The sequence below is a fragment of the Etheostoma spectabile genome, chromosome 5, assembly GCF_008692095.1.
Source record: "Etheostoma spectabile isolate EspeVRDwgs_2016 chromosome 5, UIUC_Espe_1.0, whole genome shotgun sequence".
Classification (NCBI taxonomy): domain Eukaryota; kingdom Metazoa; phylum Chordata; class Actinopteri; order Perciformes; family Percidae; genus Etheostoma; species Etheostoma spectabile.
In genome coordinates this window covers 387787-400331 of record NC_045737.1, presented here as the reverse complement: position 1 = coordinate 400331, position 12545 = coordinate 387787, and the positions used below count along the sequence as shown (strand labels likewise).

Sequence of the window (12545 nt, the reverse complement as noted above, 5' to 3'; positions counted from 1 at the left end):
TTTTTCACACCACTGTAGTCATCCATTTATTTTATTTCTTGCAGAAACATGACATTTACATACATGTTTTATGTAGGAATCTATTGATCTTGGTGTCTGTGGTGTACAGACCTTCAGTTTGTTGCAAGCTGTTCTTGTAATGTATTTATCTGCACAGATATTAGGGTTTAAACAGTACATCAGGTACCAGACAATCACAGGATAACATTTAAGATTTGCCTGACTGAACAGGTCGATAAGTCAATTATGTTTGCAGGATAACTGCTTAGTGAAACATTAAACCCCTTGCTTTGGGGTAAATAAAGACATAGGATTTCCAAATAGTGTTTGACCCATCTTCGTCCACTGCAGAGTTCCTGGACAAGAATGACGTGTCACTAGCCTCAGCAGTGTTTGCAGCCTCGTCCCACAGTTTCCCCATCGCCATCATGCAGGTGGTCAGCAGCATGCAGAAGGAGGAATACCTGCTGTGTTTTCACGGTGGGTTTGAATTAACGGCTACTCCACACAGTAGTTTCTGTGTTTTGTTAACAACACGTGATGGTAATGTGTGTTATTGATGTGGATAAGATACAAGAGGGGCCACTCTTCACTGTGGGCCAATAACCAAAACACAAAAGTATGTTTTTAGGGTTTAAAGGTTTTTCCTGTACTACTATACTATCAAATGAAGTCATCAAATTGAACTTTGTGAAGATTGGTGACCCCTATCTTTTGTATAACTTTTTATTTGACACTGTCAGTGATCCTACTGCTTGCACACAACACCAGTGGTGGAAGAAGTATTCAGATCCTTTACTTAAGTACAAGTACCCGGTTTAGCTCACAAGAAAGAAAGTAGGCTAAGTTACCGTATGCAACGCTTGAAATGCAACAATGCATCTGTAACTTAAGAAAAACATTAATTGGAACTATATGACCACCTGCTAACGCTAACTCAGTAATCTACAGTAGGTAATACATCACCGTGAAGAAAAGACCTTTACAACAGCAGGTGTTTTAAAAACACTACTGCTTTGGTCCAAAGCGGTCGCTAGAATCATCCCAAACATGAAAGTTACACATTGTATATACACTTTAAGTAAAAGTATGAAAGTATCATCAGGAAAATGGAATTAAAGTATTAAAAGTAAAAGTAATCAATGCAGAAAAATCATCACATTTTAGAAACTGGAAACGATCCAAACTGTTCAGTTAAATTTAATTTATAGTATCAAATCATAACAGGTTATCTCGAGACACTTTACAGATGGAGTAGGTCTAGAACACACAACTATTCCAGTAATTCCCAGAAGAGTAAGCGTTTAGTGCGACAGTGGCGAGGAAATACTCCCTTTAAGGGAGAAACCTCGGCCAGACCCAGGCTGTTGGTAGGCGGTTATCTGACGGTACCGGTTGGCGGTGTGATGAACAATGGCAATTATACTCACAATACAGGTAATAGAACTATGACCACAAATAGTAGTAGTTGTAATAGTTCATGGCATAGCAGGGCACTGCAGGGCGTTACAGGGTGTAGCAGGACATAGCAGGGCGTAGCAGGGCACTTCAGGGTGTCACAGTGTGTACCAGGACATAGCAGGGCACTGCAGGGCGTAGAAGGGTGTAGAAGGGTGTAGCTGGAGTTAGGAGGACGTGGCAGGGTGTAGCAGGACATAGTATGACGTAGCAGGGTGTAGAAGGGTGTAGCAGGACAGCATGACGTAGCAGGACATAGCATGACATAGCAGGGTGTAGAAGACCTAGGCACCTAGCACGACCACTGGACTCGTAGGCCTACATATTGTTGGGGAGTTTAATTTATAATAAAACATCCTATTTCATTAACTACATGTGTTTTGTGTAAAAGTATTAACGTCTAACTAAAGTTGTCAGACAAATGTAGGGGAGTAAAAAAGTGTCATGAAAAGAAAAACGATTGTAAAGGACAATTACCTCAAATTTGGATTTAAGTATAGTACTTGAGTAAATGTACCATTCCACTGTACAAGACTTGTGTCCTGTTGGACACAGTAAGAGGTGCACAGAGGAGTGTATCATAACTTTTCTTTGTTGGCAGAGTTTGGAGTGTTTGTGGACACGTACGGACGAAGAAGTCGCACTGAGGAAATTAAGTGGAGCCGTCTGCCTCTGTCCTTTGGTAAAATACCCTTTTTAACTCCTGGTGCTTTATGATGCGTCAATACAGCAAACAGAAATACAGCATCAATTGTTCTCTCTCTGGTGCAGCCTACAGAGAGCCCTACCTGTTTGTCACCTACTTCAACTCTCTGGACGTCATCGAGGTGCAGGGACACGCTGCTCTGGGGTGAGACAGACTACCTACCTTGGGCCAGATTAAAAAAACAAAACAAGATTTTGGTTGTTTGGCTATATTTCCCACATTACTGTCTATACTTGCAGTCCTACAGTGCTGGCTCACCTGGACATCCCCAACCCTCGCTACCTGGGCCCAGCCATCTCCTCCGGGGCCATCTACCTGGCCTCCTCCTACCAGAACAAACTGCGGGTCATCTGCTGTAAGGGAAGTCTGATCAGAGAGTCTGGAGAGCTGCAGAGGACCGGCTCCAGCAGAGGGTCAGCTCCCTTCCTCAGTTTAAACAACAACAAAAACACAACGAAAGAGAGAAAAAATACAGATTTTTTATTATAGTGTGTAGGTGGATTAGAAACACTTGAACACCTACGAAGCACTTGTAGAAAAACATTGCCAGGTTGCCTTAAAACACATTTATTGGATCAAGCAGAAACCCCGTTATTTTAATTGGATAGGCCAACAGTGCCATCTGCTGTAAAAATAGCCAATCTCCTTCCTGTTTCTTACAGACGGTTGGTTTTCACACTAACATTGTCAGACACTGTTGTGTTTTCTACAGTAGTCCCAGTAAGCGAGGCCCCCCCACCTACACAGAGCACATCTCCAAGCGTTTGACCTCAGGCCCCGGAAGCCATGACGGCCTGCATCGGGAGCCCAGCACTCCCCATCGCTACCGGGAGGGTCGCACTGAGTTCAGACGGGACAAGTCTCCCGCCCGGCCGCTGGACAGGGAGAAGTCGCCCGGCAGAGTGCTCGACAGTCGCAGGGAGAGGTCACCCGGGAGATTCGGAGACAGCACCCGACTCCATGCGGGGTCTGTCAGAACACAGCTCGCCCCTGTTAACAAGGTACTGTTGGAGGGGGGCTCAACAAAATGTTCTTGATAGTGTCAAATCCCAACAGGAGTTAACTCAGGACACTTTACAGGTAGACTAGGTCTAGACCACACTCATTTCAAAAGGCCCAACAATTTCCCACGGGCAAGCATTTGGTGCGACAGTGTTGTGAGGAGGAACTTCCTTTGCACTGGCACAAACCCTCGGACAGACCCAGGCTCTTTGTGGGCGGCCATCTGTCCCGGTTGGGACACAGAGACACTGATATACAGAAAAATGATTCAGAATAATTATAGCAGTTGGCACGATGCTCCGTGGCACTTCTAGTAACAATAAAGATAATAGAACTATGACTAGAAATAATAGTTATAGGGTCTTCTCTTGTACACACAAGGAGGTCCCATTACTTAACTTTAGTATGCACTTATATTTGTAGTTTAGACTACTGGTTCCCAACTTGTGCCCCTTAATGGCCCGGCCCATGTCTATTTGTAACCCTGGTCATATGTTGTAGGTCTGGTCTTCAAGCTCTGGGCGGTGTAGCCAAAGAGAAGTGTTCTGTTTTCACATTGTTTCATTTCAGTGGTTTAAGAATCTTAAAAAGATACATCTCCAGAATATTTATAACCTACAAAAATAGACCAAATCTTGCGCAGCAGTCATGGTATTTTTCTTCTTTCCTATCTTGTAATCAGCGTGCGAGCCCTCAGATTTGCAAGAATACAAGCAATTTAAAAAAAAAGGTGAATGAAATGAAAAATGTTTAATATTACTTATTAATGAATAATGATTGAAATATTAAGATTCAGCATAGAACAAACAAGATAACATGAGACTTTACCTGAAGTAGCAAAGCTATTCTAATATTGAATATTATGTCAGATTTGATCATAGCCCTTGGTTCACGGTGAATCGCCCGGTTATCCAAAGCAGTTTTAGTCTCTGGGCTCTTGATTTCTTCTCGCTGATCATTTCTTTGGTCCATCGTATGGTCAGATCACGATGTTACCCCCAGGGCCTGTATCCATACGCTGTATGTATCTGGACACAAGTCCCCAAAGAGAAAAAATCTTTAAAGTGTTGAGAATCCTGTCTGTGAAAGTTTCCCTGCCATATTTAAATAGTAAAATAAAATATTTTAAAGGGTAATTCTGGCAATATTTTCTATTTATTATCGTCAAAGAAATTCCATCTAAAGACCAAAACCAAGAACAGAAGTATAACCTGTGTCCTGATACAGTATATCACATTCCTCTGTAGTTTACTTTGACTCCATTGCACAAACACCGCCTTGCTGCTGTAAATACTCCCAATGTGTATTTATCTGCGCCTGAAATTAGTTCTCTTAATCAGTTAATCAATTAGTTGTCACCAGGAGCGATTCTAGGATGGGACCTTTAGGGGGGCTCGGCTCCTACAGAGAACACAAAAGTGTTAACCCTAACTAAAATTGCCACTGGTTGTCATACTATTCCTGCTTCTTAAATGTGAATATCTTCTAGTTTCTTCTCTCCTCTGGGACAGTAAACTAAATAGTTTTGAGTTGTGGACAAAAAAGACATCTGAGGACGACATGCAGGGCTTTGGGAAACACTGACATTTTTTAGACCAAACTACTAATCGATTAATCGAGATAATAATACAAAGATCAATCAAAGATTCAAAATAATCATTAGTTGCAGCCCCACAAAGATGTGAGAGTTTCAAAAACCTGTAACTAGAAAATTAACATTACAAAAATATTTAAAGGTCCCATGGGATGGAAATTTCACTTTATGAGTTTTTTTTAACATTAATATGAGTTCCCCCATAAGAGACTTCAGATACAGTATTAGGGACCACTAAGGTCTATATAAAAGAGACTTCAGATACAGTATTAGGGGACCACTAAGGTCTATATAAAAGAGACTTCAGATACAGTATTAGGGGACCACTAAGGTCTATATAAAAGAGACTTCAGATACAGTATTAGGGGACCACTAAGGTCTATATAAAAGAGACTTCAGATACAGTATTAGGGGACCACTAAGGTCTATATAAAAGAGACTTCAGATACAGTATTAGGGACCACTAAGGTCTATATAAAGAGACTTCAGATACAGTATCAGGGGACCACTAAGGTCTATGTAAAAGAGACTTCAGATACAGTATTAGGGGACCACTAAGGTCTATATAAAAGAGACTTCAGATACAGTATTAGGGGACCACTAAGGTCTATATAAAAGCATCCAAAGAGCACCATGTCATGGTACCTTTAATATGAATATGCACACTGTTCCAACTGACATTTTCAGATATTAATACGGTACAGTGATGTCATAAATTGAAGGAAAAGGTGAATTCACCAGTGAAGTAGCCCCTTTTGCCCCTGTTGTTGTCTTGCAGGTGTGGGATCAGTCATCGGTGTGAATCCAGTTCGGCTCTGCTCCTGACTGGAGGTTGAAGAGAAACTATGGGAAACCATGGATCCACTCTTGAGTGCAAGCGCACACACATGCACACAAACACATCGCTCAGGCTGCACGTCAGCCCCATCGCCTGTACATAGTGCGGCCTCAGTTCCTCGTAACAACACGTAAACCTGCACTGCGAGACGTCTCCTGCGACAATCTTCTCTTTTCTGACACGTGCTTTCTTGGGAGAAATCCGCAGTAGATTTGGAGGGAACCTACGCTGATCTACAGGTCAAGAGAATCTACTTTATGATATGTACTCAAAGTTGTAAATATATTGCTGTATGAGTTTTTATAGATAAAAGGGAATAGTCGGCTGGAAAGCCATGTCTATTTTTTTTAAAAAGACTTTCTAAAGATGTTGCAGAGAGATTGATGTCGTTGGTTACGAAATTCAAATCTCAACATTTCACTAGAATCTGAAGTTATCATGTTAGGTTTTTTTCTCTGTTCAGAGAATCAAACCAACATTTAATTGCACACATAAATCCTGATGAGGAAGAGGTCCGAGGAGGCAACACTTTGCACATGAGATTGGATTTGAACAGGAGTTAAAGCTTGTTCTTGTTACATGACCAGTCTTCTTTTTTTGGATCAAATCTATGGTCCTCTTGACTCAATAGTCTTTGAAATATATTTGCATTTGAATGCTTTATTGACAGTTGTCATCTGGCCATACTTTGTAAAAAAACAAACAAATAGTAAGCAATGTTTTGCGCCAAGTGTTCCTTGTGTTGTTTATAGCAAACCTAAGATCAAGAAGCACGCAGCTCTGCCTCTGATGCCGGACGGCGGACGCTGCCTCCGCTTGCTCTTAGCCCGCCGCTGCTGCTAGTTATGGTACAGATGTCCTGTTTCCGTGCAGTGATATGAAGTCTAGTATTCGTCAGGGGTTGTCACTTTCTAGTATTGTTTCTTTAGAGCCAAGTAAGACCACCTCCATTCGTCACATCAGTGATAGCATGACTAACTTAGAGCAGCACTTGTCGCTTTTTTCGATCTTGATTCTCTCTTGGTTGTTCTTTTCTGTCACGTATTCACTTGAATTTGCATTCAATAAGTAGACGTTGATGTTAGACAGTAACTTAAAGATTTTCTTGATTTTTAGAGATGTATACCAGTACATGCATTAAACATGATTAAAGTGTCTACTGCTTTTTTGTGTGTGTTTTCAGCTGCAGGTATTCCATCCCGTGTCAGCTTTAATCAGTGAGAGCAGCTTTAAGGTGCTGCTAGCAGACAACACAGTAGGTTTATCTAGTTTATTTTTCCTTCAATTCTACAACAATGTAATGCTCATCAAAGTAAATCCGACAAAACAAAATATTCAGACTGAACAAGGAGCACTTGTTGTTACAGGAAATTGCTATGTACAGCTACACACTCCTCTGACAGACATGAGAAGGTTCAAAGTGCTTATCAAACAGAAGGGGGGGGGGAGGGGGAGGAGAGGAAAATCAAACAAAAGCACGAGTGATCCCTTTGTGAGAGACCCGTAATAAAACTGCTTGGCACCAGTCTCCACCGAGAGAGAGAGAGGAGAGAGAGAGGAGGAGAGAGAGGAGAGAGAGAGAGAGAGAGAGGCATTCACATGTACACACTCTCGTCAAGTGACTCCTGGGCCGTTGCAGTCTGACAGCACGTCAGCGTGAGTGAAGAGAAAAACATGAAAAACATATCAAAGAGAAAAAAAGAAGCACAGCAAGGGATCATACTGGCAACATGTATGTGAAGTGATGACCTGTTTACCACGTTACCCGACCCTCCCTTCCTCCCTCCCACATACAACCACCACCCACAATGCTTGGTACAATACTGAAAAGCACAGCACACTTTCCGCTTTATTTTGATGCACTCTGTGGCAGTGTCTAGTAAATGTCATGTGCAAAAAATTGCGTGTTTTGTTTCGGTTTTAAGACATTTCACATTCATGGATTGAAGAACAAGACAAGCTTTGTGCCCCACATGCCTGTGATGGTGGTGAAAATACAGAGTGAGGATTCATGCTGCCAGTGTCTGTGGGGAAAGTGAAAGCGCTTTGGCCTCAGACTGGGCTGAAAAAGGGACATTACGCACCACATTGAACCAGCATTTTCAAATGAAGTCTGTTGACAGTCTATTTAGGAGATCATGACTTATGAAGGCCAGCATTTTCTTTCAAAATGTAGGCCATAGACATACGTTTGGAAGGAGTGTGAACCCTTGGAATAAATCGTTCGTAGAATAGGAGCACTGATCTGGGATCGCCATTGTTACATCACCATTATAAATGTAAGATGTAAAAATCAATGTTGTGGTTGCAGATAGTCCAGTAGTATTCCAGTTTATCTATCTCTCTGCAGATGATGAGAAAACAGTCAGAGACTGGCCAGGGTCAAACCAAAATTTGAATTAGCGGCACCTTTAATGCAGCAGTTCCAGCTCAAATGAATCTATGTTGGAACAGTTTATGCCCCTTTTGTTGCCGTGGCATTGCTTGTCCAAGTGTTTTTGTAAATATTAATTGACAGAAATGACAGGGACTCATCTATGAGGGGCAAACTAATTCCTGTTTTTCTATTCTATTTGAAAGAGCGAAGGTCGAGCTGTTGAATGAAGCGTGTTTACCACTTCCACAGGAGGAGAGAACACTTGGTTGTTATTGTTCTGCCCACTCAATCATCTGCCACCATATTGAAACCCAACACGAGCGCACACACAAGAACAAGATCAATGACACAGTTGCAGTAGGATTAAATAACATTGCGTTGTCAATCACATAGTTGTATTTATGCATTTCCTCTGATAGTCCAAACTTGATCATCCCGTGTGGTGAACCACAGCGACATTCTAAATGAAGGGGGGGCCCTCTGCTGGATGATGAGGAAGAAGGATTCAAAGATTGGCAGTCTGAACAATAAGATCATCATTAAAATGAGCGTCTGCGATTGTGTGCTGTACCTTCAATGCTCCAGCTGATTAAAAAAATAAATTAAAAAAATAAGTCAATAATAAAGGCCATTCTCGATGATGGGAATCTGGACAGCAAGAGTCACTCAGCTACTAGCAGCTCAGTGATAATCTGTGTGTGCGTGATCAAGTGTGTGTACAAAGTAGAGGTAGTGTTTGTAGATGTGTTTTAATGGAGTAATGTTTTTGAGTGTGAGTTGGGGGGCGGGGGGGTGTTTATTTTGGATTCAGGCAGCTTTTTTGGACCACTGTTCTCTCAGTGCATAGACGTCGCATTGGCTACAGACGCACTGGGGTTTTGTTTCCTTTTCTTCTCTTCTCTTCATTGGGACATGTGATGGTCAAAGGTCACATGATGCTAGATACTAGATGACACCTCAGACTTAACCCCCTTCTCCTCATAATCAGGAAATCGTTACATCTACAAATCCTGTGATTGGCTGAAACAAAACAGAAATGACAAGTGTGTCACCGTAGCCACAGATCTAAACCATCTCTCCTCTCAGAAACACTGATTATCCATGGCCATTGAATTGTCTGGACTTTAAACAGCAATTCAACAACAAAGCCTTAATAAATTAATCCATTTAAAAGGGAAAACCACTGCAGCATCAATACAGGACACCCTGCTTCTCAATAAAAAAAAAAAAAAACCTGTTGTCTTCAACAGGTTGCAAAATATAGTTTTTTCAGCAATCAATAACATAAGTAATCAAAGAAATTAAAAAAACAACTTTTTGGTGACTTATTAAGTGAGCCACTATTCAAGGATTCTATACATTTTTCTTAAATGCTATATAGGTATCTGAATATATTATTTCATTTATTTTACAAAAGAATATATGTGTGTGTGCGTGAATTGTGTGTGTGTGTGTGTGTGTGTAAGGAGGTCATTGAATGGGTGTTAGGCAGAGTGGGCGTCTCAGTGAAGCTTCTCAAACGTACTTCATGTGGGAGTTACAGACTTCTGAAAACGTCATGAGCCCTTTCTGCTGCCGCGGCTCTCCTCCATGTTTCAGCCAATCAAAGTGGAGATCACAAGTGAGGTCGTGGTCGACTGCCGCCTCAAAAAAAAAAAAAAAGTAATAACATAAAATGAAATTTAGATATGTTGCCTTTAGAATTTCAACGTGAAAGTTCAACATGCCAAATTCACAACTTCGCTTGAGATTTCCACCAAACTGAGCAGACTGAAAAACGAGTGAGACGTCCAGCTCCCAGTGCCTGCTGGGTAAAAATATATATAATTTTTTTTAAATGGGTCTGCTGTGAGTGAATGGCATGAAGGTATGGCTAACAGGAGAGATTACACAGTCAGTCCGTGTCAGGCACAAACAACCTGCAGCTCGCCTGCCGTCTGACACAAACTGACAACGCCACATCACATCAGCAGACGCTGACTAACAGTCATTCAGCAAAGAGGTTATAATAATTAGAACCGCTTTGCTATCAGCGTGGAAAAGCTGAGCGGCCATCAGCTGTTAAAGGGTCGGATGTTCTAAAGCCTTTTCTATAGATCACTAACTAGTCCTGTTTAAGACTCACGTGTGATTCTGTAACAAAAACAAATATTTACTCTCCTCACTGTGGACAAGGTAAGTATTCAAAAGTATAGAAAAATCTTCATCCTCTGCCTGCCCGGTGGGCTGTATCTCAACACGTTAAAAACAGAACTGAGTTAGCGAGATAGTGTTTGTTTTTTCTTCTATTTCGTATATGTCAATTAGCTGTATATACTGTGTACACACACATTTGTGACAAAAGCGGGGGGCGGGGAAAACTCACTGAAAAAAAGCAAGCAAATATACCGAGTTGAGATTTGGCCCAGAGCGTGTTAAAGAGTCAGTTCACCCAAACTAGAAAACTGTGACTCATTCAGGTTAGCAGGGACAAGGTGTCTGGAAAGAGCTGCACTCCACCGATTTTACACAAAGATCACGAGATAAACACCAGTTCATTTATCACGAGGGGTACTACTCAGCCTATAAAAGCAGTTGACTAGTATTCTTTTTTAAGCTTGATTAAGTCTTAAAAAAATAACCCTGATGATGTCATAGTGATGTCATTCAGGCAATGAGAAGATCTTATTTAGAGACACTATTAAGTTGCATTATGGGAATTTTAAAAAGTCAGGACATATCGGTCTCTGCTGCATCCATTTTTACAAATCTTGTTTTAAATCGGTCTCTTGTAAATCAGCCAACTATGTGGAAGTGCGACACCAAATCAGTGGGGTACCACTTCACGTGTCGTTTTTCAGTGCTGTAAGCCACAAACAATTAATCATTTTATAATCAAATGGTCAAATTACAGAAAACACTCTCTGGTTCCAATTTTTCATATGTAAAAAATAATAATAATAATAATGAAGCAGCTTATCTTTGTCATATGTGTTATTGAACTGAATCTCTTTTTTTTGTTTTGGACTGTAAGTCGGACAAAACAAGCAATATGAATATGTGGCCTTGTGCTCTAAGACAATATAATGGCCACATTTCTCTATCTTCTGACATTTTACAGCAAAAAACAAATTGATTAAATGATAAAAGTTTTTACTGATTTATTGATAAGGAAAATAATAGTTGCAGCCCTTTTTCAATTTACTGTATTGCACTGTATCGGGGTGAGAGCAGAAATCTCAGAAATGAGATCTCAAAACCCGGGAAAATGAAATGAATTGAGACGCATGGTTAGATACCACTAGAGGTAAGTGAGGAGGTATGGTATGGTAATTTGGGTGAACTGATCCTTTAAGCTTTCCCTAAACAACATTCGTGAGCATCAACTATCCAGACACTTCTAAAAGCTGAGGGACTGTCTCGACTGTCTGTTTCCTGGAGATGTGTCACGTTGCTCCTACACCCACCAGAGAGAAGAAGCAGGCCACGTTGTAGATGATAGTACGTGGAAGTCTGCTGAGAAGCGGGGATGAGCGGGGAATTGATTCGATGGACCAAAGCCCTCCAAGAGACTTCAGCAACACAGTGAGACAACCTTCAATGCCTGCCTGGACCAAAGCACCAGGAGGTCCATTCTCACTCCTCTGGCCTCAGAGGGCAGTCCCGTCACTGCCACAAACCACCTGTGTGGCAAATGTGTGATTTCCTCTCTCTCTCTCACACTCGCACACACACACACACACACACGCACTTCATAGCACTTCGCAACACGTCATTCAGCACCTCTGCCACGTCATTTCCTGTATATACATATTAAATTCCATATCTGCAACACACACACATACACACACACACACACGCACACGCACATACACACAAAGTACATGGGACATTCTGTGTAGCTCCTGTGCTCTTCTCCAGCAGTGCGCCCATGTCTGCGGGCTGGCGGCTCATCCTCCCTCGTTCCTCTGAAACTTAGTTGGAGCTGGCTGCGATGGGTTTCTCCAGCTCCAGGTCCAGGGGAGCCGGGCTGAGCTTGAGGCTGCCGTAGCAGGTCTTACAGACGCGGCTGGGCTCAAACAGCTGCTGGCTTGGCACTGGGATCTTCTGGTCGCAACAGCTGGCACAGAACACGTTACCGCAGTTCCTGCAGGGAGACACAGACAGGTCACCCCTGGACTCTCAGGCGGAGCCACTTCACACCTACAGTCATCATGCATCTCCTTTGCATGCAATTCTACTCCTTTACATTTGTTACATTTGCACCAGGCCCTGTTCTTCATACATGCAAAACTGAGTTAGCGTCATTTTAAATATATTCAAAGCTGGTTTATCTAGAGCTGAACCTGCAAAAGTGCAGGCTCATTAATCGTTATCGGGATGATTTTTCTACCCCTTTAAAAGTTTAACACATCAACTTATTTTCCCATACAAATGACTCCTTTATGAAACCAGAAAACGTGGTGGTTATTTACAACATTTTGATAGAGATCTGCCATTAAAACACACAATTGGAAGAAATGTATCAGAAGTACAAATTTTAGAGTACAGTTGGATTGAAATAATCTATCATTAGTTGTTATTGCAGGTA

The 12545-nt window shown here is 41.7% G+C and overlaps 2 protein-coding genes across 16 annotated transcripts in view; one reads left to right on the top strand and one right to left on the bottom strand.

The window, feature by feature from the left end:
- Nucleotides 1-6755, top strand: part of LOC116689313 (citron Rho-interacting kinase) — a 59355-nt gene extending 52600 nt beyond the window's left edge. For all 11 annotated transcript variants that reach the window (XM_032515812.1, XM_032515821.1, XM_032515820.1 and 8 more), the window contains 6 exons: nt 352-480; nt 2060-2140; nt 2230-2308; nt 2404-2577; nt 2877-3165; nt 5539-6755. In XM_032515812.1, coding sequence (XP_032371703.1) covers nt 352-480; nt 2060-2140; nt 2230-2308; nt 2404-2577; nt 2877-3165; nt 5539-5562 — 776 coding nt within the window. In that variant the 3' untranslated portion in view covers nt 5563-6755. The remainder of the gene's footprint in view (nt 1-351; nt 481-2059; nt 2141-2229; nt 2309-2403; nt 2578-2876; nt 3166-5538) is intronic.
- A 748-nt stretch (nt 6756-7503) lies between these two features.
- LOC116689314 (myotubularin-related protein 3) overlaps nt 7504-12545 on the bottom strand; it is a 34989-nt gene continuing 29947 nt past the window's right edge. For 4 of the 5 annotated variants that reach the window (XM_032515822.1, XM_032515824.1, XM_032515823.1 and 1 more), the window contains one exon: nt 7504-12101. In XM_032515822.1, the coding sequence (XP_032371713.1) occupies nt 11930-12101 (172 nt within the window). In that variant the 3' untranslated portion in view covers nt 7504-11929. The remainder of the gene's footprint in view (nt 12102-12545) is intronic. The other variant, XM_032515825.1, reaches the window with a different exon arrangement.